General features: G+C 44.1%; 1 protein-coding gene across 11 annotated transcripts in view; it reads left to right on the forward strand.

Moving 5' to 3' along the window:
• The window catches only part of ARFIP1 (ARF interacting protein 1), a 90,960-nt gene extending 76,659 nt beyond the window's left edge, over positions 1-14,301 (forward strand). For all 11 annotated transcript variants that reach the window (XM_090036410.1, XM_090036413.1, XM_090036414.1 and 8 more), the window contains one exon: positions 12,695-14,301. In XM_090036410.1, coding sequence (XP_089892536.1) covers positions 12,695-12,850 — 156 coding nt within the window. In that variant the 3' untranslated portion in view covers positions 12,851-14,301. The remainder of the gene's footprint in view (positions 1-12,694) is intronic.
• Positions 14,302-27,851: the final 13,550 nt, after the last annotated feature.

Here is a 27,851-nt window from a genome sequence, read left to right on the forward strand (position 1 = left end):
AAACTTATAGGTGGCCATCAGATCACCCCTGAGCCTGTGCTTTTCCAAGCTAAAGAGTCCCATGGCTCTCAGCCTGTCATCGTAAGATCTGTTTTCCTGACCTCTGATCATGTGCGTGGCTCTCCTCTGGACTCTCTCGAGCTTCTCCACATCCTTTTTGAATTGTGGAGCCCAAAACTGGACGCAGTACTCCAGCTGCAGCCTCACCAAGGCCGAGTACAAGGGGAGAATGACGTCCCGGGATTTGCTCGAGAAGCATCTATGGATGCACGCCAGCATTTTGGTCGCTTTACTAGCCGCAGCATCGCATTGCAGGCTCATGTTCATCTTGTGGTCAATGATGACCCCCAAGTCTTTTTCTTGTGTAGTGCTAACCAACATAGCACTGCCGAGCCTATAAGGATGCTGCTGGTTTTTCCTCCCAAGGTGGAGAACCTTGCATTTTTCGGTGTTAAACACCATGAGGTTCTCGTCTGCCCATTTGCTGAGCTTGTCCAGGTCAGCCTGGATCACCCGCCTATCTTCTGGCGTGGATGCTTTGCCCCAAAGTTTGGTGTCATCGGCGAACTTGGCCAGTCCATTCCTGACTCCAATGTCCACATCATTAATGAAGATGTTGAACAGGATGGGTCCAAGGACAGAGCCTTGAGGGACCCCACTGGTCACAGGGCACCATGATGAGTGACTGTCATCAATCACAACCCTCTGGGTCTGACCACGAAGCCAATTTCCCAGCCAGCGGATTGTGGAGCCAAGGCCACAACTGGCCAGTTTGGCCAAGAGGTGATCATGGGATACCAGATCAAAAGCTTTTTTGAAGTCAAGATATATGACATCAATCTCTTCTCCCTTGTCCAGGTGACAGGTCACCTGGTCATAGAAGGAAATGAGATTGGTCAAACAAGACCTACCCGCAACAAACCCGTGCTGGCTATCCCTTAGAATGTTAGCCTGGGCCAGTCCCTCAAGGATGGCCTCCTTAATAAACTTTTCTAAGATCTTCCCCAGGATAGAAGTCAGGCTAATGGGCCTGTAGTTAGCCGGATCCACTCTCCTCCCTTTCTTGAAGATCGGCACCACATTGGCCTTCTTCCAGTCTTCGGGCAGTACACCAGAGCGCCAGGAGTTTTCAAAGATCCGTGCCAGGGGCTGGGCTATGACGCTCGCCAGCTCCTTGAGTACCCTGGGGTGCAGATTATCAGGGCCGGCTGACTTGAAGGTATCCAGCTTCTCAAGGTGTTCCTTCACGAGGTCAGCATTCATGGAGGGTAGGGGATCCCCCTCACCCAGATTTCCCTGTCCCATAGCAGGCATGGGCATCCCGTGTGACTGATGAAAGACTGATGCAAAGTACCTATTTAATAGGTTGGCTTTTTCCTGGGCGTCAGTTGTCAGTTGCCCCATCTGGTTTAGCAGGGGTCCAACATTGCCCTTGCTTTTCCTCCAGCTCCCCACATATCTGAAAAAGGACTTTTTGTTGTCCTTGATACCGGAAGCTAGTTGGAGTTCAGTTGCAGCCTTGGCTTTCCTGGTTTGGTCCCTGCAGGACCGGACCAGCGTGGAGTAATCCTCCTTGGAGGTGAATCCCGTCCTCCATCCTTTGTAGGCTTTCCTTTTTAGCCACAGTAGGTCTGCTAGGTCTCTGGAGAGCCAGCGGGGCTGCTGTGCCTTCTTGCTGCCTTTCCTCCATGTTGGAATAGATTTAGCTTGTGCACTGAGGATCGCTTCCTTGAGAAGCAACCACTCTTCTTGAACTCCCATCTCCCTGGGGTCATGGTCCCTGAGGGCCTGACTGACTAGCCTCTTGAGCTTATCAAAGTCGGCTTTTCTGAAGTCAAGGACTTCTGTGTTGCTGACTGACTTGCCAGCTTTATGGCGGATGGTGAAGGTGATCAGCTCGTGGTCGCTGTCGCCCAGCTTCCCGTTGATCACTAGGTCGCCGATTAGGTCGTCCCCCATAGCCAGTACCAGGTCAAGCAGCGCGTTGCCTCTCGCTGGCCCATAGACTTCTTGAGTCAGGTAGAGGTCATCCACACACGAGAGAAAGCTTTGCGCCCCCTCAGATTTTGCTGAGTGATCTTCCCAGGAGATGTCCGGGTAATTGAAGTCACCCATGACAACCAAGGTCCTGGAGCAAGCAGCCTCAGTCAGTTCCCGGGCGAACTCCTAGTCAAGCTCGGGACTTTGAGTGGGAGGTCTGTAGTAGACTCCCACCGTTGTGTCCCCTGTGCCGAATTCCCCACGAATTTTTACCCAGAGGGTCTCTAGCTGTCCATGCCGGTCGCCAACATCAGCTTGCAGGGACATGTAGCTTTCCTTCACATAGAGAGCTACACCCCCTCCCCTTTTGTCAACACGATCCCTCCTGTATAGGGTATAGCCCTCTATACCCATGGTCCAGTCATGGGTGGAGTCCCACCAGGTCTCCGTTATCCTAATGACATCATATGTCTTTGCACTGAGCAGGAGGACGAGCTCGTCCTGCTTGTTACCCAGGCTCCTGGCATTAGTGTACAGGCAGGCAAGTGTGCCCTTGGGGGCTCTTGCCTTGCCCACAGATTGTGCCAGGGCTGGGGCAGGGGTGGGCTCCCTTAAGTGCCTTGGCCCACTGGCTTTGCAAGGGCCGTTCAGCGGGCCAGCAGGGGCAGTAGTCCCCCCATCCCCCAGCACGCTTAGTTTAAAGCCTGGTGGAGCAGGTCAGCCAGCCTGGCTGAGAAGAGCCTCCTCCCCAGGGGAGAGAGGTGGAGGCCATCTCTTCCCAGCAGCTCGCTGCCTCTGTCTCCAAAGAGCGGGCTGTGGTCATGGAAGCCAAAGCCTTCCCGATAACACCAGTGCCGCAGTCTTTGGTTCATCGCGTGGATCCTCCTCTCCCTCCTCAGCCCATAGCCCAAGACTGGGAGGATCGACAAAAACACCACCTGAGCTCCCAGACCCCTAAGCCCCACTCCCAACTCCCTGTAGCGCCTCATGACCTGGCTGGGGGTGCTCTGAGCCGTGTCATTGGTGCCCACATGAATAAGGAGCATGGGGTAGTGGTCTGTGGGCCGGAGGAGCTGCGGGATCCTCTCCGCAATGTCTCGGATGCGGGCCCCCGGGAAGCAGCAGACTTCCCGGGCTAAGGGGTCGGGGTGGCAGATTGCCCCCTCAGTGCCCCGCAGGATGGAGTCTCCCACAACAAACACCTTACACTTTGTCTTGGGGAGAGTGGGGCCAGTAGCTGCGGTCGAGCCTGGGTTGCCTGCGGGAGCTGGCAACTGGGTGGGCTCTGCTGGGGCTGCAAGAGGTGCGAACCTGTTGCTAAGCTCCGGCGGGGCAGGGGCCTTGGTGCGGCGGGCCTTGAGGCCCTTGACCACCTTGGTCTATGCCCCTGACTGGGCAGAGCGGGAGGTCCCAGAGTCCTCCTTAGTCGCGGAGGGAGACGGAGCTCTCCCCTGCAGCTCCCGGGGGAGAAGGGCCTGGCAGTAGGAGTCTATCTCCTGCTCACAGTCCCTGATGGCACGCAGTCTCTGGACTGTGGCCTGGAGCTCCTCCAGCTGGCGCACCAGAGACCCCAGTAGGGAGCAGACCCCGCAAGGGGAGGTGGCCATGCTCCCAGGCCCCAGAGCCTGAAAAAGGGACAGGCAGCTCCCGCAGCCAAGAGCCAGGGGCTCCGTCTGCGTGGAGCCCGGAGCCATGGGCTCCGTCTGGGTGGCCGTCTCTGCGGTGCCCAGTGGAGGGGCCGTAGAGCCCGAGGGGACCCTCGGGGTGTGGCGTGTGCCCATCCGTGTCATGCCTCTGGTAGGCTGGCTACGGCTGGGGCTGGCTATGGCTGGAGGGGGTCGCAGTTATTTATCTGACTTCATTATAATGGAAGAGGTGTACTGGAATTCAAGTTCTTGAGACGAGCTGAATGTCTAATCCTAATACTAATGCCTCTCCCAAGTTGTGTTCATACACAGGAAAGTGTATGAACACAGATGCGCTAGTTTACAGGAAAACAATTTATCGAGAGCTTTTTTCCTTTCATTACTTTTCTGCTTAATTATCTTACATTAAGTTCTTAATATAACTGATATTGTTTGGCTTTTTATGTTGAAATGATTTTGCTTTTTGTTCATTTCTGTAATATATGTCTGGAGAACAGCCAAAAGTAGCTCTTTGAACTTTTTCAGAGGAAAAATTTCACATACACCTATATGAATTGAAACTTTTGTATTTGTATGCATAAACTGATCAAAGCACCCACCCACACAGAGCTTAACAGAAACAGTCAGTGGCATGTGAAGTTGGAGAAATCTTGAGATTTAATAGATTCTTGAAGCCAATTGAATGTCATTAGTTTTAGGAAACTGAAACTGTAGACAGATGAAATAATTATACTGTTGTAGGACGGGATGGAATAATTTTGTGCTTATGAGCACGTCACCTAATTCATTATAACCAGGGATCCAAGTTTTCTGTTTGCTGCAGAAAAACATGGAAAATGTAGAATTTTCCTTTAATGGGGAGAAATGCAGATTTTCTCTTTTAACAGAGAAAATCACAGATTTTTCCCCTTTTAAAGGAGAAAAACATGGGGAACCACAGGTTTCCCTTTGCAAGCAAACAGAGCTCCAGCCTCCAAAGGGCTGCTTGGGGCTGTGGGCAGTGGGAGGAGGGAGATCAGGAAGGGGGTGCCACATGCATGTGTGTGTGTTCAAGTCTATGAGAGGGAAGAGCTCAAGCAATAGAGAAGGAGAGGGGGCACAGGCCATGCGTTGGGTGGGAGTGGAAGGAACACAGGCCACGTGGTGGGGAAGTGGGAGACTACACAGGCCAAGTGGTGAGAGGGCACATGTCCCCTGAGATTTCTGCACCCACAGCAGGGCATGGGGCTGCAGGAGGGCTTGACGAGCTGCAGGCAGGAACCACCTCCGCAGCCCAGTGGGGGCACCTGGAGTGGCAGGGAGCACTGCGTTGCCATGGCCATCAAGCTGAGGCACCGCCTGGCAGCAGTGGAGGCACAACTCTGCACCCCCACAGTGCCTCACCATAGTGGCAGAGCTCGCCCTCCAGTGCTGGGTTTTCTCCTGCTGTGCCATGGAGGCAGCTGCCTGGAGCTGGTCTGGCCTGGCTACATCCCTGTGCCCTGCTGTGGGCACAGAAATCTCAGGAAGCATATGCCCCCTGACTGTCTCTCCTGTCCCCTTTCCCTCTGCCTTCCCCACATACCCACTCCCTTCCTCATACACTGGGGTCAGGGGGTTGCGATTTCAAGAATGAGGGGCACCAGCAGGGCCAAAGGGCCTAAGGTTTAGAGTGAAGGGCACCGGCAGGGCAGTGGGTCAGGAGTGAGGGGCAGCAGCAGGACTGAGGGGTGTGTGGTTTAGGAGTGATGGGGAACAGCATGGGCAGGGACAGGGCACCAGCATATCGGGGCTGCTCAGCACCACAAAGCAGCAGGGTGGGGACAGCTGCAGTTGGACCTGTGTTCTGGTGAGCAAAGGGGGCAGGAGGACCTCTGATATTTTCATGATAACCCCAAAATCAAACACCGAAATTCATAGGTGTTAAGAATTTATTTTATTATAATGATTGAGGCACTGGTAGACTTTCAGATGGCTTTAAAATTGTAAATATATCAATAAATCATTGTGTTCAACTAATATCTGTGTGTGTGTGTGTGTGTGTGTGTGTGTGTGTGTGTGTGTGTGTGTGTGTGTATAGATATATAGATCTCTCTCTCTCTCTCTCTCTCTCTCTCTCTCTCTCTCTCTCTCTCTCTCTCTCTATATATATATATATATATATATATATATATATATATATATATATATATATATATATATATATATATATATATATATATATATATATATATATATATATATATATATATATATATATATATATATATATATATATATATATATATATATATATATATATATATATATATAACGTTTCATTTTAATCACAAAGAATATGGGTTTTGATGGTTTTAATCAGAGAATTTGTCAGTTTTAAACTGAGAAAACCAGGGTGCCTTGTATAACTGTTCTGTGTTCTTATCATGTGGTAAATGAAGCAACTTAATGACATAAAACCATTATTAAATTCCCATGGGTTAGCTTCTGCTTGCAGCATGTTAGAGTGGACATAGGAAACAGGTAACACATTTCAAGTTGATGCACTGTAAGTGCCTCCCTTTTTTTTTATTATTTGTACAGCTATTTTGGCTTCCATGTCATGAATGGTGCAGGGAACCCAGCAAATTCTTTTGCTTAGAGGATCTTGAATAAAACCAGAATCATTTTTTAGATTGAGAGCAGAGGCTGCAGTAGGGGTGGGGGGTCAGGAGGGTAGGCATGGAGCAGCCGAGTACCAAAGGGACAAGGAGGATTAGTGCTGGGTGGGCACTCGCCAGGGGTTGGCAAGTGCTGGGGTGCACAGGCAGCAGGAGAGACAAGGGGGACCAGTGGCTGGGGCAAGGTATGGAAGGGGAGAGGGGTCAGGCTGCTTGACTCTGCCACTGTTGCCTTCCCTAGCACCTGCCCCCCTGCTACTGCTTTCCCTGCTACAGTAGCGGGAGGACCTATTTAAGATGACCCTCCAACAGTTAGATTCTATACGTGGAAAATACTTACAAGTTTATAACTTTTCCATGTATAGAATCAAATTATTGGAGAGTTGTCTTAAATTCAGAGTCATCTTGGATTTGGATAAATTTGAAAGGAATTTTCACAGAACTGAAGGACTAGTGGTATAGCTGGAAGATAGATAATTTCTTATTGAACTTCCTATACCTTGCAATCTGCATTAATTGATCATAAATTTTGAGTTTGTCTTAGGCTAGCTGCTTTTCTGTTTTTAAAAAGATTGTCAAAAATTGCTTTTCAAAATGATGCATATAATTTTAATTCGCTTCCTTAGCTTCAGAAGCACCAAAATATTTACTGTGGGACTTACACAGCTATTGTGCCGAAGGCCTACAGAGCCTTCCTTATAATGAAAACTGTCCTAAAGACACCTCTCTGATTACTGTATTTTCTCATACAACACACATGCCTTCCCCAGCCCCCAAAACAGATCTCCAAAATTGGGGGGGGGGATTAAGCAGGGAAACTGATTTTTTTTTTTGTACAGAATAGAAGCATGTTGTTTTGATTCCTGCTCCACTGTGCAGTCGCTGGTACATAGCTATTCAGGGAGCTAAGAAAGTTGATTGACTTTATGGCTCGTTGTTTTTCACCCCACTCCAGAGGTGTTATTGGTTCTTTCTTTTTAATCTTCTCGAAGTTCCACTAATCAAGCTAGCCTTTCTTAAGGCAATTTTGTTGTCTGCCAACTGTTCCCAGTCCCTCTCCCCTTATTTCACAGTCTCAAAGACTCATTAGCTCTTTTCAAAATCATAAATTTACCCATGGAGACCAGTCTTCAGCAGCAGCTGGTGGGGTGCGGAGCATTAATTTGGCAGGAAAAGGAGGGTGAGTCTACTGAAGATCAGGCTCTGTCCCTGATCTATGCAGCTATAACTAGAAAAAAGTCCTTTTTTTTTTTTTTCATTCATTCATTTAAAAAACAAGGTACATATTGTACTCCGGCATGCTGTATGCAAGAAAATATGGTGCCTTTTAACTGGTCTTCTAAAAGTGAACTTTGACTCAGGAGAACTTGTGCTCTAGTCTGTATATCTAACTTACTTGGTTAGTCTATAAAAGTGCATATCTGCCCTGTCTTCTGCTTGTTTTTTGTTTGTCATTGTACATGGGGGTCCCCAAGAGAGAGACAAAAACAGGTTTAAAGTTAGTTACCATGGTTAGAGCCTGTTTTTTTCCAGACTAGTTTTGTCTATACCTAATTTTGCTCTTCTTTCATGTATGTTTGCTTCTCACAGCTTAATGAGAAGTTCTCTGTCACGCTGCTCTGGGAGTGGCAGCTTTCTTATTATAAATTCCTTTATTAAATCTTGACTATCTTTCACGTCAAGTCTTTTTCTGGCTATCCCCCCAGTGCGAAGGTGCTTCTATTGCACCTAGTATTCTGCTTGGGGAAACAGTCATCGATGGGTATTTCACAGGGTAGGGAATGAGACTAAAGTATTGTTTGTTGCTTCCCACAGGTAGTCTTTAAGTAACGGTTCTTGAAATCTGGAGGGTTGCTGCATTCTAATTGTTTCTGTTCCATTAACTGTGTCTAGGACATGTACCATTTGGTTTTCACTTCAGTTAGAGCAGCTAAAACAGCACTGAGCCCCGTATTTACTCGAACAATAACAAATGCTAAGACTAATCAAATAATGACAGGGTCTCTCAGGGAGTGGCATATAAATAAAAAGTTTAAATAGCAAAAAGTCCATGAGTAAGATTGTAAGAGAACATTTATTATTTAATGGTTCAGTTTTTCATTTAGTTGAATGAGACCTAGGTTTAACTTAAAACTTAGGATTTTCAGCTCCGATGCTGGTGGATAATTAATGTGAAGACTGTTGCAGTAGTCTTAAGGAGTTTGTTGTACTCTGCTCTGATGCACCTTTTAACTGGAATTTGTGTGTCTATGTTCCAAGAGAAATGTCACAGGTAAATTGAAGGGAGGAGGATATTTTTCTTTTGACATCTGGTTTTCTGGGTAGTTTAATATTTGATAGTCCTACCAAGTGATACAGATATTGCTCTTATGCAACCAAAGTAATTCCCCATTTCATCTGTGGTCTTACACAAACACACGTTACTTCTTATACTGTAATGTTACTTGGTGTACTACTTAGGACATACTAGTAAAAGCTATTATAGGCTGTTCACCTTTATAGTTCTGAATTGTGGTCTAAAAATTAGATATGCAAACCTTATTTAAACCCTGTTTTGTCACTCAGGAATTTTGGGGGGCATTGAGAGTTTGGGGTGAATTTTCACAAAATAGCAGATGTGTACATTTGCATTGTCTAGTTTTCAGTCTGATCCATTCGTTACTGATTACATCACTTATTTTTCTCCTGCTTTTCAATTCAGATAGTCTGGATCTGAGTGACTGGGAGGGTTGATGCTTTTCTTAATTTTAAATTATTTTGCTCTCTACCATTTCTCTAGAAGTTGTGAGAGACAATGGAATGAGCTGCCTCACAGAGCAGAGAACCAGGTTTGATCCTAAACTCTGTAATTGTTACACCAGTCCTCTAAGCCTTCCCCTTTTAAGTTGTTTTTGTCTCTACAAAGTGAGACAAGTATCAACTTAGACCAGGCAAATCTCTTAACATGTTTTTAAAATGCTAAGATAAAGGTAGTGAGGCTGACAGGAGTCCTGTGTTCTTACATCAGGCTTACAAGAAATATCTGCAATTCTTGATCAGCAGAGGGTTTAAGGACAATGTGTTTTTGTTTTTCTTGAATTTCTTTCCTTTAAGCCAAGACAAATCACTTTGTATTATAATTAAATGTTTATTTTGTTTGATATATACACTTCCTGGAAAAATGTAACAAGTTGAAAACAAGTATGCCACATTCTGTAAAACTATAGTTTGTTTTGAGCAAGGATGGTTAGATACTTAGTGGGATGTTTAATGTCTAGGTAAGCTTTATTCTGTGAAATTGCTATTAATATATTCCTTATCCCATGTTCCCAACTGTGCTAGGTACATACCATTTCTTTTGTTTCTAAGTGTACCTGCTTTTCTTTAATGAGTTTTTTTTTCTTGCTAGGAATGTGGGAGAGGACTTATGCCTTCTAGCATTGATTATGCTTCTGAATGCCCTTGGTGAATCATATTTTGATCAATGAGGCCTGGGTTCAATGGAAAACCATTAGCTAGTGGTGACCTCTTCCTGCTCCAGTTCAGAAAGTAGCTTGCACAGATTAATGAAAATCTATTCTTGATGCTTGATGACCCTCTGCTTATAAAGTAGAAACACTAAGAGGGCACTGTACAGATTTTGATAGCCTTTGGGGAAAACTTAATTTGTTGAAAGGAAATGCCTGGGCCGGGGGGTCGTTATTTTGTGTGGATTTTTTGTTTGTTCATTTTTAAGTGTGCATGTCTTGTTGCTGTCTACTTTCTGTAAAATCAGATTTGAGCTCTTTGAAATATGACAAATCCTTTGCACTGGAATCCACGTCTCTTCATGCCTTCGTCCTCTTGAGTACATGTACATTGTATGTACACACACGTTTGTCTCTTGTATTTACCTATTTGGACTCCAAATTTGACATGACGTTCATAACCTGGGAGTGGTTTTTCTTAAAGCTATCCTTTTTATGCATATATAGTTTTTATGCAGGAGCTCAGTACTGTACTGTGGCTACTGCAGAACTAGATGCTCCTGCTGTAGGTGATCAGAGTTCTGGAACCCATGTTTCCCTGTTGACTTCGGTGTGACTCTGTGTGGATGCAGGTGTGTCTCTTTATATCCAGGTGCAAAATTGGGACACTGTACTATTACTTGCTAACCTGATAATATACTGGAAGTAAGTGAAAGATGCTGAAGTGTGTATGAATGGACACTATCATGTCTATCTGAAAGTTACTTTAATAGGGTAACTAAATTAAAAAGGCTAACTTAGAGACTAGAGGCTTCATGTTCCTTTTTAAAAAATGTATATCTTCTGCTTATACTCTTTATGCATTTGACAGTAAATTGTATATATTCATTTTCTCTGGTTCAGTTTGAGTTGCTGCTTTTGATTTTCAGCTTTACATGGCCAAGAAAGGTAAACTTGTAAAACTGTAGAAAGGGAATAAAACCTCAGATTGGCAGGTGGACTTTGATACTTCGAATTTCTTTTTTGACTTGATTTTTAAACTCATTGCTTAAGAATTTTTTAATGACTAAAATAGCAATTTCACTGAATGGCCTGAATTTCAGAAATTCATGTTTATAATTCTGTCAGCCAAACATACTTGTTTATAACATTCATTCAATCCTCCAACCTGGTAGTGAGAAACAGTTGAGTTACTATTGTACTTGGGTTTAGCTTTGTCAGTCTATGCACTACAGCCCTATTCAACAAAGAGTCAATTGACAATGAAAGCGTAAGGATACTGAGTCTTTGCAGACTCATCCTTGTCTTTTCCCTTGACTCTTAATTATTATGATTCAAGGTCTCCATGGTTATTTGCACAATTAATAAGTGAAGTATAAGAATTTTAAAGTCCCAAAAATGATAGTACTATAGAAAACAACCTTGTATTAGCAGGTTGATTGAACAGAATGCTGATTGTAAAAGCAAGACCTATGATTCAAATAAAGCAGGATGCATTAAAACTGGAAAATGGCTGTTTTCTCAAGAGTAGATAAACAAGACAGACAGGCACTTAACTGAATTGTCATGTGCATTGTTTGAAATGGGAGAAATGTCAAGCATGAATAGATTTGACCCATAAGTACTTAGGAGTTGTATGCTTATTTTTCCTTTTTTAATGAGTTGTATCAAAGTGCTTGGAGTTTCACAGCTTGTGCTGTTTAGTGGATTGAGGGACTGGGACAGTGAGTAGTTGCAACCTACTCAGGCAGTCATTGTATTTCAAAAGTAGGCTTAAAACACCAGTTCCTGAAGGGGGATTAGTGGGGAGTATACATTGTAGGATGAACGTTTAACTAGAGAGGATGTAGCTTGACATTCTTTTCTCTTGCTGCGTATGCAAGACTAAGTGTCTGTTTCAGAAAGGGCTGCCTATTAATCTACATGGCCATCTTAGTTCCCGTTTTTTTCAGATCTGGGAGGTCCTTAACTGTTTTTCTACACTGTGTTATGTATGAGTAGTCCTGCTCATGTGTTAAATAAATGTTAGACACTATCAAGGTTTTGGTATAGTTAGATATGTAAAAAAAATATGAATGCGTCCTAAGTGACTTAGAAGGAGATAATTCAGTTAGAGGTATGGTGGGGGTTAACATTAGGAAGGGGATTTTCATTGAGGAAGTGAGTGGTATGCAGCGGATTTATGTGCTATTCTTTCTATCTCTAAAGCCTTCTGTTCAAATGCTCATTAAGTTACAAGGAAAACTGAATCTGGTTTGTGCTTAGTCTCTAATAGGCATTTGTTTACCCCCAAATCAGTGGTCATTTCCATTCAAGTGCCCTTTGCAAATCAGAATTGAGATGCATTGTTGCAATGTGAATAATTTTAACTTTCCTAGGCCAGGGTGTAACCAAGTACTTGGTTTTGTTTTCTCAAACTTTGAATTTCTCTTCATTATTTGCTTTGAAAGAATTGTTAAGAACTCAAAATCTGAATGGGGAGTTGGAGAGGATATATAACTTACTACAGTATAAGTTGAATTAATACTATATGACATACAGTATTTTTTACTTAAGTGTAGTTGCTTTTTATCATGCGAGAATGCTGGCATGTTGTTTGGCTGATATTTACAAAACATACCTTTATGCTATTTTCTGCCAAAGAGCCCTCCCCCCTTAAATATAGGACTATGGTCAGACACCAGTTTGAAATAAATCAAAGCAGCCTGCTAATACTCTAAAACAAGTTCTCGCTTATATTAATTTCATCATTGTGAAAGGCAGAAATGCTGAAATGGAGAGTTGAATTCTTAAGAATAGGCCCCAGTACCCTAATGCTGTCACAAGAAGTTGGAAATTTGCATGAAATAATAAGTCTGTATATTGAAGAATCCATTTGGTTTAGCCTGAACTTTTAAAATAATGCATCTAATTAGGTTTCTCATCTGCAGCCTGAAGCGTCAGTTATGTGTCTGTCTTAACCACCCACTGTCCTTGTTCACAGGTTAAGGTATTGCACAATCAGCTCGTGTTGTTCCACAATGCCATTGCAGCATACTTCGCCGGAAATCAGAAGCAGCTTGACCAGACGCTTAAACAGTTCCACATCAAATTGAAAACTCCTGGAGTAGATGCTCCATCTTGGCTTGAAGAACAGTAATCAATACAGAGAAGAGGACCCATTGTTAACCTAGAATCTGTATCTCTAATAAGAATTAAGGGGTTGGGGTTGAAGGATGGTCATAGTGATTCTTGCACAAATAGCTTTAATTTTCTTCCTTTTTGTAATACTGTAAAATTGAATTTGGTGGGAATGTGGGTGGCTTTAAAGTAACCGAACATATAATTTCTGTCATTTCAAATTTAGAGCACTCCTTTTGTATGTGAGGGTTGATGGCTATTTCTGTAATTCAGAAAAAAAAATCTAATATAGATTTGCACTGACAAGATGTTTGTGGTTTCTGGTCATTGTGGTGGCTAGTCAAAATATTTCCAAAGGGAGGTTTACATGATTTGTACCAACTTCTGATATTTTGTATATGAATATAGAAAACATCTTTAATGAGTCATTTTCATGTAATTGTGTTTTAAAAAGGAGAGAGTAAAAAGAATATTTTGCAGATTAATAATATAAAGCCTTTGTGCAGTACCTGCAGAGAGGCAACAGCTGTACTAGATGTCTGGCTGACTCATGGAATTGCAGCAAATACCTTTTTAAAAGGTGAATCTGTATTTTTCCATTGTATGTTAAAAACAAAAACACTAAGGAAGTGAGAATCACTGTCAGTCTGAAGCTTCTAAGCACATATTTTAGCTTTGCCTCAAGTGGTTTGCTAGGTAAAGCCAACCAGTTGCTGTACTAATTTCATTTTTAAACGTTACTTTCTGTATGATACAAATACCGTAATAGCCTTAAATCACAGGTATGTGCCTTTTTATAAGATACTACTTTCAACCAGTGTACGTGATTCACAACACAGCCCTGTCAAGACAGGGGTTTGTCTCTGTTCCCAACAAGGGAAAAGAACTGCATAGATGCTATGTTTCTTTGAACACTTTAGACCAAGTGAAAACTTTCAGTAACCTTTATGGAGTTGATGTGTGTTTTGAGAGAGAGGGGGCCAGTATGATTTTCAACTGCAGAGCATGCATTAGCAACAGGGATAATGTGGATGATGTATTTGTTTCATTTCTCCATCAGTGATATAATTGTTTAGTGTAAAGTTCTATATATTAATTTTATCATAGGCATTTTAAATTCAACATATTGGAGTCCTCATTTGCACAAGTTCCATTGCTTTGTGTTCTATTAAGTAAAATGAAGTACTTAAGGTATGTTATTTACAGCTATGTGGATTGTATGATTTATGTACTGTATGTTTAAATGCATTTCAGTTGGTGTTTCTTAAAATGGTTTTTCAGTGCTTAACATAATGTAATGTACCTATAAATCAAACATTTTTAATCATTCCTCATTAAATTCATAGTCTGACAGAGCCTTCTTTATTTTCCTGTTCTGTCAGAATTTCTCTTGTAATAGCTGATTTACATTCCCCAGAATGTATCTCTGTTGTGAATTTCGTATTCATATTAAAGGTGTTTGCTGCAGTATTTTTCTTCCTTGATGTTTATGGTTAAAAATAGAATTCGGCACTAATGCTCCATAATGAAAGCTTTGTAAACCACTAAATGAACATGACGCTTCAGTGATAGAAATCAGCACTAGCTACATAGTACTGATTTCTGACCCACCTCACAGTGAGTTCACAGTAAGTGTATTTTGAATTTTAAATATGAACAAAAGTGAAACAAATTAATTGATATTAAGGATGAATGTTAGCTACTGCTCTTGAGTAACAGATTATTTGTCTGCTATTTTTATGAGGTCCACGACTTCTAACACTTTTGGATTTTTGCGCGTTGTGTGCGCCTCTTTTAGCAAAAAAAAAAAGCTTCAGTAAAAAGCTGCAACAAATAGACTCCTGAAAAATGCATGTTAGTTCATCCTCCATCCCCAAGTTGGCTGCTAGAGGCTGAAACTCTTTGCTTTGCATATGATAGTCTCTGCACTGGAGGAAATGATCTGGTAAAAATGGTAAATACAAATGTGCACTTGTAATTTCCCTTTATAGGAATTACATTTTTAGAATTATATGGCCCATAATAATTGGAAAACACTAAATTTGGCTTAATCTTCTAGGCAATAAAATATCTTTAAGTTGGACTCCAAAAGTTTCAGATTTTCATTGTTTACCACCCCCCACCCCAACAGAAGGGATCACTGAGTCTGCTGGAAATGGGTGCTGTAAAACCTTGAGGGTGTTCTTTTGATCTCAGGCTTTGAGAACAGGTCAGTACTGTGACAATGCACTCTTAGGATGAACACAAAGGCAACACCGTTATCTGAAAGGGCCCTTTGGATGGAACCACTTAGGCTCTGTGAGGATGTGCATGTGCATACATTCCAATATTGTACTAAGCCCTGCCTTGTGGTTTGATTCCTGCTTAACTCCCCATGCTCTGTTGCTGCTCTTAGATCTTCATTTATTATGGAAGAAAATTGGCTTCTGAGCAAAGCACAAGTATTGATCGCTCTTAACTTCCTTTCATTGTGAGAATTTTTTGTAAAAATGGATCAGGAGTGAATCAGGTGAGTCAGTGTAGCAGGGGCTTAGCTCCTTTTCCCACATTTCCTGTACAATCCTAAAACCCTTTTCCAAAGTTTCTCATAAAACAGCAAGTACAAGATCTGTGTGGTGAACTGTTGGTATCTACATGCCTGTACAACTGCTGTTTGAATAGACTGCTCATATTTGGATGTGGAAGACAAGCACGCCTGAAAACTTGCTGTATGGTTGTTTACCCTATACAAATTTGTTGGTTCAACAGGCAGCAGTGCAAGTGTCAAGTACAGATGCATGTGTTGTAAAGCTGGATTTGAATTAAGTTCCGTATTAATTAACTGTGTTCATCAAAAAGGTAAGTGCTACAATAATTGCCTGTGGAAAAACCTTACTCTTGAAGGAAAGAAAGAACTAACACAGGTTGCAGTCAAGAACTCAAAAGTTACGAAATACCAGAATTAAGATTGCCTGTGCATGCTTAATTTGCCCCTTCTGCTGTGTTTGTGTGTGCATGCATCATGAAACAGTCTATTTGTACAATCAAACTAGTGGTGCAGTCTTTTTGTTTAAAAAATTATGATTTTGAAACAAAGTGAATTTGATTTAAACATTTCTAGTGTTGCAAGGAAGATTGAGTATGCAGAATTTCAGCCTAGGCTTTGTGCATTGCAGTGCAAAACATACAGAAAGGGAATTTGTAATCAAAATTTCTTCTCCTTTTTGGTTAAGCTTTAGTTCCAATTAGTGAAACTTAAATAAGCCACATTGTTCAGTTTGATCATTAAATTACACTGATCAGTTGAATGCATTAGAAACCTTTGTGTTCTCTAAAAAAAGCTACATTTAAAATAATGAGGGATTTTTTTCCCCCTGTAAGCGAGATAATGGGCAATGAGTTAAAATAAACACCAGCTTGGGAAATTTTCTGCATGTGTTCTATGAAGATGTCCTCAAACAGCAGCATTTAATTTTTAGGACACACCATCCTGTTTAGAAAGCAAGGTTCATTTAATATCTTCATTTTAATTTTAGAAATGGTTAATACCACTACCTGTTATTTAAACTTGTTCATCCTTTTCATAATAAAGTTCTGTCTGTAGTTTCATTTTGCCAAACTTGAACAATTTGGGCTGAAATTTCAGAAAAGTGTTCCTTTGAGGAAGACATTAGAGCAGCACTCTGGAAGGGTTAGGGCTTACCTTGAAGCACACTTGACAAAAAAGTTGGCCACTACTGCTAATAGAGTATTCTGGAATGAGGCTTCATCTGTCTCAAACTGTTCCATTATGGAGCTGCAGATGCACAGAGCCTGCAATGAAACCCTGCCTGACGCATCTTTAGTTGTGATATTTTATAAGTATTTAGTTTTAGAATGCTAAGCGCTTAAAGTTTTGGCCCATGGGCCGGATCTGGTCCATGGACTTGTCACCCGGTCCACAGGATACTTGGAGGAGCTAGGGATTTGGGGGTGGGATAAGCAAGAGCAGAGCCCACTGCAGAATTCCAGGGTACAGAGGTCCATTGGAGATGCATTTCAGTAGTGGCAAGGTGCATGATGGCTGCATTCATTCTTGTGGCTCTCAGCCAATACAGGCTGCTCGCCCTACTGCCAGAGGTGGGATTGGCTCTGGCCTGTGAGGAGCACCATGGGCTAGATCTGGCCATAGGGGTGAGGTGGTTGATATTCCAATTTAAATAATTTGCTTCTGCAAACAACCTTGCTACCAACTGGTATACCCTGAGGGTAATGGTATGTAGTTTTGTTACAAAAAGGAGTCAGGGACAAGTAACAAATGATGTTCCTGATGTTTCTTTGACTTTTAATTACTTAAATTTGGAGTGTACACCTGGATTTTAGTGTAGATTAAACCATGATTAACTCTTTTTGGAGCAACTAAATTGCTTGTAGATTTGGAGCTGCACATGTCAAATCTTGACCTAAATGACCTCTAAATATTAAAATATCACTTTGCTTTATTGAATCAAAAGTCCACTTTTATAAGTTTGTTAATTTTATGCTTTATCAGGTTTGTTAAGGGCCTGAAGAAATCTGTTATACTATCCTAACTGTACCACTCTGCTTTTTTTTTTAATGGAAAGCAACTAAAGCTACTAGAAACTGTGTACTGTTAAGGTTCTGACAAAAACCCACAGGGCAAGAAAAAGATCAGAGTTTAAACTCAACATCCGGACTGGCTTTCTACCCCAACTTGCCCCGTTAGTGTTTTTTTTCAGTTAATACAATGACATAAATGCAAGCCAGCCCCAGCAACTTACATTTCAATCTTTTGAGTGAATATTTGTGCTCATGACTGGCAGCAGTTAAAATAAGTCTTTTTAGTTCCAACACAAGCAGCTACAGTGTAAGCTGTACAACACTTCCTTGCCTGTAACCTCAACTGTGACCTCATACTCTCTTGGAATGTCCATGCTGGCTCAAATTTGAGTCTGTCCTCTCCAACTACTGCTACTAGTGCCAAATTTTATGCTGTGTTATGTGATGTGGATTGCTGTTAACTAGCCCTGAACTATTTCCACTGAGTTCATTGAGAATAACTCTAAAACTAACCGAATTCTGAATCTTCCTCTGTATAATAGGGTATTTTAAATAGGATTTAATTTAAGTGGATCTATCTAATGCTTGCACCATCTTGTCAGCTCAGTAAATGGCAGACCTCTACTCAGCCACAGAACTGATATAATGTAATGTAGGCAAAACCAGTATAAGTTTCTCTGTTAACCTCAACCTCATCAAAATACAACTATGGGTTAAGAAAGCCCAGACCCCAGGCCTGTTCAGTCCTAGACCTTTCTGCTGTGTCTTTCATGAGGATGACAACTGGCCAGCAGTAAAGTTGCCAGTTGTGTTTTGTCTTGGATTGCAATCCTGCAAGAGGCAAGAACTTCTTAGGGTGATGCCTTTTATTAGACCAACACAGACATCACCTTAAGAAATCCCTACCTGTTCCATAATTCCTGGATTTTCACAACTACAAAACGTTAAATCCTGTAAAACACTTATTCAGTGTGTAACTTGGTGGGCATTCATAGATTTCTTTTACTCTGAACCATAGGTCCCTCCTGATTAGAGGCCAGTACTGTCTGAAAACGGGTAGGAAAACTAGCTCTGTGTGTGTGTGTGTGTATATATGTGTGTGTATGTATATATATAGAGTCAGTTATCAACAACAAGCTATTGCTCTGTTATTCCCACGTGTGTCTAGTTATTTAGATTGCAAGCTCTTTGGGTCAGGAATGGTCTCTTTGGGACAGTACTTTATAGAAGTGCCTAACACAGTGGCCCTGAATCAGTCCCTAGGCACCACCACAAAACAAATAATACAGGTTTCCCTCACTTTATGCAGGTTCTGTAGGTGCGAATTCACTCACATGTGATGGCCCTTTTTATACCAAAAATATGTTATACGTGAGGTAAATTCACTCTTATGTGATCGGTGTGGTGGAAGCCTGCAGACAGTTGCTTTGCGCGGTGCATTGCGGGAGTGACCTGCACCCAAATATAGTCTCCTGTGTGGATCTGTGCTTCTCGCTTGTTGTCTGCAACATGTGTTTTTGTAGTTGCCATCCCCATTATGGTAACATTCACCACCACCCTGCGCTTGTGTGCACTGTCTGCTGTGAGTACCAAAATTGTTTTGTAAAAGTGGTAGAAATGGGTCTGGGGGTCAGTAGTCGAGGTTTTGGAACATATCCCTATTTGTTACATTGTAAAGTGGGTTCCCTTTATGCAAATTCAAGTTATGCACCATTTTCCAGGAACACATATACAGCATAAAGTGAGGGAAACCTGTATTCAGACAATAGACTTTCTGTATCTGATGTAAAGTGCAATCGGAGTGACTTCCACTGTCCTAGCATCTTGAATCACTGTGAAGTCCAAGTCATGATTCCAAGTGTGTTCAGTAGGATACTGATGTGAGTAAAATTTTTCATGTTCACAGAAACAGAGTGGTCATCTAGCTCAATCCCAGTAAAGATAAAGGATTTGCTGTTCCTAAGCCATCCCAAATATCTATACAACTTCCAGCAAAGAAAATTCCACAATTTCCTTAAGCATTTTGCAGTTAGGCAGCTTTTTGCCTTGAGATTTGATCTAAATCTGCCAGGCTGTAGTTTTAGATACTATTGCCTCTTTTTATGCCCTTGGTAACAAGGGAAAACCCATTTTCTTTATGGTAGCCTTTATAGCTGAACAGTGCTGCCATGTCCCCTGACTCTTCCTCTAATCTTTTTTCTAGATAAAACATCTCTTGTACCTTCAAACTTTCCTTGTGCTGCTTGCATTCCAGCCCTTTTGTATCTGATTGCTTCTGGATCCTCTCCAGTATCTGTGTCCTCCAGCTTAGGCCTAACCTGAACTGAGGTAAGCATGTGTTCTGTTCTAGGTTGGCGGACCCCCTCTGGCGGACTTTAAACTAGGCTTGTCGGGGGAAGGGGAAGATGAGGGCGGAGGAAACATCAGACTGCCAGACCAAACAGCACCCACAACTACAGCCCAGCCCAGACCAACGAGCGAAGCGAATAAACAGGTAAGAGAGGGGGGCCAGGGTAACGCTGGGACGAGGGGGTCAGTACACACACCCACAGGAGGCCTCAAATGTCTCTACACAAACACTCGTAGTATGGGAAACAAGCAGGAGGAACTCACCCTCCTGCTGGCTGACACCAGCCCAGACAGTGGGGATTACGGAAACGTGGTGGGACGAAAAGCATGATTGGGCGGTCAATGTCAAGGGCTATAGGCTGTACAGGAGGGACAGGATAGGACAGAGAGGTGGGGGCGTGGCACTCTATATTAAGGAGGAATACACATCCTCGTCAATTAGCAAGGAGCCAGGGGAGGGGCACTCTGAAGTGCTTTGGGTTAGAGTACAAGGCAGTCGAGGGGAAAGAGACTTAACGGTGGATGTCTACTACAGACCTCCCAACCAGGGAGAAGAGCTTGACCAGGATTTCTTGGGTCAGCTCACAGAGGTAGTGAAGGCTAAGGATGTGGTAGTCATGGGGGACCTGAACTTCCCGGACATCTGCTGGGAAGAGCAGTCAGCCAGGTCTGAACGCTCACGTAGGTTCTTGGCCAGAGTGCAGGACCTCCATCTAACCCAGGAGGTGCACAGCCCCACCAGGGGGGACACCTTGTTGGACCTAGTGCTGGCCACAGGTGATGACCTGCTGAGGGGGCTGCGGGTGCTCAACCACCTGGGCGACAGGGATCATTTGCCTGCTGGAATTCACCATCCAGCGCAAGGTGGCAAAGGCAACCAATAAGGCAGCGGCCCTAGATTTTAGGAGGGCAGACTTCAACAAGCTAAGGAGGATAGTTGGAGAAGCACTGAGGTCCCGGGGGGGAGGGGAGCCAGGTGTCCAAGGAGAGTGGTCGCTCCTTAAGGAGACGATCCTCCAAGCCCAAAGGAAGGTAATCCCAACAAGGATCAAAGGGAGCAGGAGAGCACACAAGCCTCTGTGGCTCACCAAAAGCATCCGGGAATGTCTCCTTGCTAAAAAGGAGGCTTACACCCAATGGAAAGAAGGGGTCATCACCAGGGAGGACTATTCTGTAGTTGCTTGGGGATGTAGGGGGTAGTTAGGAAGGCCAAGGCAGAGATGGAACTGGGACTAGCTTCCCAGATTAAGGACAATAAGAAGTCCTTTTTTAAATACATAGGTGGTAAAAAGAAGGTCCCGGGTAATGTGGGGCCCTTGCAGGATGCCATGGGAAACTTGGTTGTCACACCAGATGGCAAAGCTAACATGTCTAATGATTTCTTTGCCTCCGTCTTCTTAAGTAGGGACCAGAACAGCCACCTCCCTGCTGGGCCCCCCTCGGGCCCCGGGGGAGGCACACTTGGGCCACGGGTTAGCAAGGATTTAGTTAGGGAGCTTCTGGAGGGGTTGGACGTATTTAAGTCAGCTGGCCGGGATGATCTCCACCCTAGAGTTCTAACGGAACTGGCCGAGGTCATTGCAGGACCCCTGGCACAGCTTTACGAGCACTCATGGTGCTCTGGTGAGGTACCAGAGGACTGGAAGAGGGCCAGCATGGTCCCCATCTTCAAAAAAGGCAGGAAGGAGGACCAGGGAAACTATAGGCCGGTTAGTCTTACCTCGATCCCAGGCAAGCTGTTCGAGAAAATTATGCTGGCACACATCCAGGAGGGGCCAGCAGGGGACTGCATGCTTAGGGGCAACCAACATGGGTTTATCAGTGGCACGTCCTGTCAGACCAACCTGGTGGCCTTTTACAATCAGATCACCAGATCATTAGATGCAGAGGTAGCAGTGGATATAGTTTTCCTGGACTTCTGGAAGGCTTTTGACACTGTCTCTCACCCCATTCTCATTAAGAAACTGGGGGGCTGTGGTGTAGACACCCACACAGTCAAATGGGTCGCCAACTGGCTGAAGGGCCGCACCCAGAGGGTGGTGGTGGATGGGTCCTTCTCAACCTGGAAGGACGTGGGCAGTGGGGTTCCGCAGGGCTCGGTCCTCGGGCCCGCACTGTTCAACATCATCATCAGTGATTTGGACGAGGGGGTAAAAAGCACCCTGTTCAAATCTGCTGATGACACTAAGATGTGGGGGGACGTGGGCACATTGGAAGGATGCAACAGGCTAGAATCAGACCTAGGCAGGTTACAAGGGTGGGCGGATGAGAATAGGATGGGTTTCAACACAGACAAGTGCAAGGTGATGCACCTCGGGAGGAACAACCGGCACCATACTTACAGGTTAGGGAACTCCCCTCTTGTCAGCACGGAGGCGGAAAGAGATCTGGGGGTCATCACTGACTCCAAGATGAACATGGGCCGGCAGTGTGGAGAGGCAGTAAGGAAGGCCAACCGCACCTTGGCATGCATCCACAGATGGATCTCAAGCAGGTCCAAAGAGGTGATCCTCCCCCTCTATGCGGCACTGGTCAGGCCGCAGCTGGAGTACTGCGTCCAGTTCTGGGCACCACACTTCAAGAGGGATGTCGACAGCATGGAGAGGGTCCAGAGGAGGGCCACTCGTATGATCAGGGGACAACAGGGCAGGCCCTATGAGGAGAGGCTATGGGACCTGAACCTGTTCAGCCTCCACAAGAGAAGGCTGAGGGGGGATCTTGTGGCCTGTTATAAACTAGTCAGGGGGGATCAGCAGACATTGGGGGAGTCACTGTTCCCCCGAGCACTGCCAGGAGTGACCAGGAATAACGGTTACAAGCTGGCAGAGGGTAGGTTTAGGCTAGATATCAGGAGGCGCTACTTCACAGTCAGGGCAGCTAGGGTCTGGAACCAGCTTCCAAGAGAAGTGGTGCAGGCTCCTACCCTGGGGGTGTTTAAGAGGAGGTTAGATGAACATCTTGCTGGGGTCGTTTGACCCCAGTACTCTTTCCTGCCATGGCAGGGGGTCGGACTAGATGATCTGCTCAGGTCCCTTCCAACCCTAGAAACTATGAAGCTATGAAACTATGAGTATAAAGGTTCTATCATGTCTTCCAATTTTTCAAGATTTTTTTTAACCCCATCCTCCAATGTGTTTGCAGCTCCTCTTGGTATTGTGTTGTCTGCACGTGTGATCTGTACGTTCTCGTCCAACTACTAAATCATTAATAAAAATGTTAACAATCTTTTGGCCCTAAAACATACCTTTGTGAAATTCCATTAAGGGCTTCTAGCCAGTTTGGCATTTTTGTAGCTGTGATCTAACTGTAAATCAATCAAATGGTAATTTCACCTATCCCATGTTTCTCCAGCTTGCCTGCAAAACTGATACATGAGACCATCAAAAGCCTTACCAAAGTCTAGACATGTTGTATTCAAAGCATTCCCCTCCTCCACCAAATTAGCTAACCTGTCAAAGTTTGTAAAGTTTTTCATGATTTATTAAAAATCCATGTAGGCTACTAATGATCATCCCTTCATCTTCTAGACATTGACAGATTTTAATGTTTGTTTTATCGCTTGCTCAAGGGACTTCCCAGATATTGAAGTCAGGGTGACCAGTCTTACAACTCCCTGGATCCTCTTTTAAAGTTAGGAAATCTGTTAGCCCTTCTCCATCCCCCATGACTGCCTGTTATCCGTAAGGTAACACAGGGGTTTGGAGACTTCCTCAGTCAATTCCTATTGTAACCTGAAGCAGATTCCATTAGGCCTTGCTGAAATAAGTCATTTAAATTAGCCAAAGATTTTCTGGTGCATTCTTTACTCATAATCAGTGTCCTTTCCCCTTGTTTGTGAATTCTGCTAGTCACCTGGTGGCAGGATTATGTTTTGTTTTGTTGTTTTTTTGTGATGAACAAAGGAAAATAGACATTGGGCATTATCCAAGCCAGAAAGCACCCTTCTGCTGATACCACCTTCCCACTTCGATGACATAGTAATCTTATCCTGGCCTGTTCTCTTCCACAAAGAAAAGCAATGTGAAAACAAACAACACCCCAGCTTCCTTTATTCCCATTGTGGTAATTCTTGCCAGTATCACTGGTGTCTACGGGGATGAGTAGGGAGAGGTAGTGGCCTGAAGGCCTCATGCGTCTCAGCAATCTGTCATATTCTGAATTCAAGCTCTGACCACGCAGCACACACCTCTCAAGATTCCTAAACTGATAGCAGATGGGTGCCTCAGGCAGCCCCCTCAGTAGGAAGTCCCTGTCCTCTCCTCCTCCACTTCCAGTTATCATTCTACAATTGCCATATCCCATTCCTCAGCTATGTGATTCCTGCCTTCTGGTCAAGAGGATACATTTCTTATCTTTGCCATTACAGGCAGTTCTCGACTTACAACATTTATAAATTGACATCATAAGGTTGAAACAGGGTGTCAGTTTTGACTTTAGAACACTTGAGTCCGATGCAATGCCACACAAACAAACAAGTTTGCTGCGTCACTCATCTCCCTGGAGAACACCTGTCCAAACTTCCTTGGACACTTTCTTTAAGCAAGCAGACAAGACTCCAGAAAAACCTGCAGCCAAGACTCCTGATAAGACTCCAGCCAAAAACCTTTCAAAAAATCCAGCAAAGTCATCTCAAAGAAGTCCAAATCAATATGATTGCTATTTACAATATAAATACATTAATGTTACTCATCTATAATTGATCGAGTACAAAATTCTGGGGTGTTGTTAGTGAAAACAGGGTATTGGGCCTTGGTTCAGGAACCAATCTCCCATTTATAACATTGTTTCTTATGAGAAAATTGGTTCCAAGTTGCAACATTTCAACTTAAGATGCAGTTTTCAGGAACCAATTGTGTCGTAAGTCCAAGGACTGCCAGTAATTTGGTGTGTACTAGTTGTCTTCCTTCTGAAGGTCACATGTCATCACATATCTTCTCTGTTGTTCAGTCTCTCTTGCATTGAAGAATTGGAGAGGACAGTGCTGTGTCTGCAACACCAGATCATAACTTCTGTCTGGAAGTCTTCACTCTTCCTAATGTTACAGTGGATTGACAATTGTTCTTCCTGTCTTTGAACCTTGTCTTCCAGCAGTGTTGCCAGGTTGCACTTTGCACAGACATAATCATGCCCTGTCTTCCAGGAGAATGGAAAATATATCTCATCCTATGCAGATCACAACTATTCCATCACTGGTCATTTTTGGGTTCTTGAGCTTCTACATGAAAAAAGCCTCCTGAGAAACCCTATCAATTCCTACTGGACACCTGGGTGGGAGAAGAGGGTTCAAAGGGAGGAGGAATCTTTGGCTGCAGACACATGTTCAAATGACCTGAAAGAATTCTCCTCAGTTTGTTCTCCTGGCAGAAAAATGTACCTGGAGATGCCTGAACAGACATTCAAACACCGAGCTCTTGGCACACATCTTAGCATGTTCTGCAACCTCCCTTAGTCTGTCTAGCAACAGAATGGCAGCAGTGCACAGGGCAGCTCTGAATGACTGAGCCAGGCTGCTCACAGTCAGTTTGTCTCCCTGCAGCACAGTACAATGTAGGTTTGTGAAGGGACAGCATTCTGCTCCTTGCTCAGCTGGAGTAGTAGAGTACAGTTTGAACTACACACAGTATCGGGGAGGGGGGGGCCAAAAGCCAAGCACCCTAGGATGCTGGAGGAGTGTGCTGTGGCTTCTCTCAGAAGGGGACATTTTCCTGAGTGTGACTTAACATTGAATGTCCCTTGGTTATTTTTCCTCCTGAGTGGCTTGTTTTGTTCTGGGAGAAAAATCCTGAAAATCTCCCACAAGAGGCTGAGGACACATCTACATATGCTCTTTAATGTGCATTAGTCTATTTTAATGTGTATTAAAGCATCATTAAAAAAACATGCTTTTTAGTTAATGCGCATTAGGACGGCTAATGCACATTTTCCTAATGCCTCACAATAGAGGTGCTAGATTTAATGTGCATTAACTAAAGCATGTTAATGCATGTGTAGACACACCCTGAAGGGGCACATCTAGATGAGAACACACATGTACTTCCTTGGGGACAAACAGCAGTGTCACATAGTTGTGCTGCTGCTACTTGTTCCCAGGGAACACCCCTGCTCTGGTACATGGCAAATTGCCACGGGTGGGATAGAGGAGGCTAGGGCCAGCACCTGGGGGCCTCCTGGGGCTAAAGTGGTGGTGATTTGGGTGCATGGAGCCTGGTCAACAGCTGGAGCTTGGCTCCAGCCAGCCAGGCTCTGGTTTCAGGTGGCACACTCAAGATGTGCAGCCAGATGTGCCGCCAGATGTGCTCCCCTGCTTTCTTTGGATCCTTTTTGTTTTGGATACCAGGATTTCCCCAACATCTAATTTTGGCTCCATGCTGCAAATATGCAGCAGAGATAACATTTTTGCATGTGCTGCAGGTGTTTTGTGGTGCCTCAAAAGCCTTTGAGGCACTGCAAAGCACATGTGTATATGCCCCTCTGGATGTAAGCAGTGTTTGTATGTACTCTGAGGTTCCTTATTCAAGCAAATTACTTTGCTTCACCTCTACTCCACAGGTATTTGTAGAGTGTAACTTTATTTTGTAAATTTAATTATTTTCTTGAACTGTGTCTCCTAGATCAGTGTATTTGAATAATTATAAAAAGCATGCATGTGACCTATTTCTTCCTGCATAAAGCTTTCAAATTATCAGTAGGTAAGGAAGGACATAATACTAACAGTTCAGACAAATAGACAGTGTTTTCCCACTACAAACTGTAGTAAAGTCCTGTAGCAGGAGCTGGGACACAGCACCTCCTAGACTCCCATGGGAGAGGCAGTACCAGCAGAAAATTCATCCAGAGGGGTCTGGCCAAGCAGTGCTTCCCCGGTGCATTGGAGACAAGCTCTAGGGGAAAACTCACCCATCAGGGTCCAGGCAAGCCATGCTGCCTGGCATGCTGGAAAAGAACTTTGGAGGGAAGAGAACTCACCCAGCAGGGTCTGGATAGACCACACTTCCCTGGCATGCCAAAAAGAGCTTCAGGGGAGAAAACTGGAGTGGCACACTGGTTCCAGGGTCCGGGGAACATGTGCCTCGATAGCCATTGCTGATGGCCCAGAGGAAGCCCACCCACACAGTTTAAAAGGAGGATGCCAAGAGAGGTTTGGCATTTGGTGTTCAAGGGAACAAAGACAGTGCAGCAGAACTGGAAGAGGACACTGCCACACTAGAGATTCAGCCAGCTGAACACTTTTGGGACACCAGCATACTGTGACCACGAGTGAATGACCATCCCAACCCATTGAGCATGATAAGTAACATTGGGTGGTGGGGTAGTGGTGGGTGGATCCACAAGTTGGAGGGAGTGTCCAGGGAAAAGGGCACTGATCCCACCAAGAATAGGGCATGTACTGATCCCAGAGACAGGGTTAGCCTCAAGAGACCATTAGATAGTTCAGGAAAAGGAGGGATTTACCTGGATGGACTGAATAAACTCACCAGGTTCGGGCCAGCTAGAGGGAGCTGAGCCAGACATTTGAACCTGGAACCCAAGGTTTTTTCTTCCAAAAAATGTAATACAAACAAGGGAGCAAGAGCCTGTTTTTTTTGTTTTTGTTTTTTATTAGCACACCCAGGCAAGGAAGACATAGCAGAGGAAAGTTAGATCCTCTGTGCATCTGAGTTAATTACGTTATAGGACATATGCCTGGGATCTACAGAGCTGCCTAGTTGAGGATCTTGGAGACGGGCGGGGTGAGATTTCACCACCCAAGATCTGCCAACCCCAGGGAGAAGGAAGGTGACCCCAGACTAGACTGGAACATCAAAGAGAGAGACCTGTCTAGAGGGAATGGCTATCAACCTGTTATAGAGTCAGTAACCAAACCAGGCTGGGAAGAAGCTGAGATTCAGTGACTCACTCTCGTTGTCAGCAGACAAGTATGATTTGTCACCTGAGAGGAAAGGGGCAGGGTGTAGGGCTGGTAGAGCCTAGAAGACCAACCCTCCTTAGTCCAACCAACACTCTAGACATCATCCATCCTCCCAAAGTATAGCATAACATCAAGATGTGGCAGGAGAGAGGGAGTGAAGATGAGGCAGTGGTCCCGGTGATCATAACGGGATAAAGGGGAGGCGAATAGACCCACATGCTCA

The sequence above is a fragment of the Crocodylus siamensis genome, chromosome 2 (assembly GCF_052110815.1).
Source record: "Crocodylus siamensis isolate JL-2025a chromosome 2, ASM5211081v1, whole genome shotgun sequence".
Lineage (NCBI taxonomy): Eukaryota > Metazoa > Chordata > Crocodylia > Crocodylidae > Crocodylus > Crocodylus siamensis.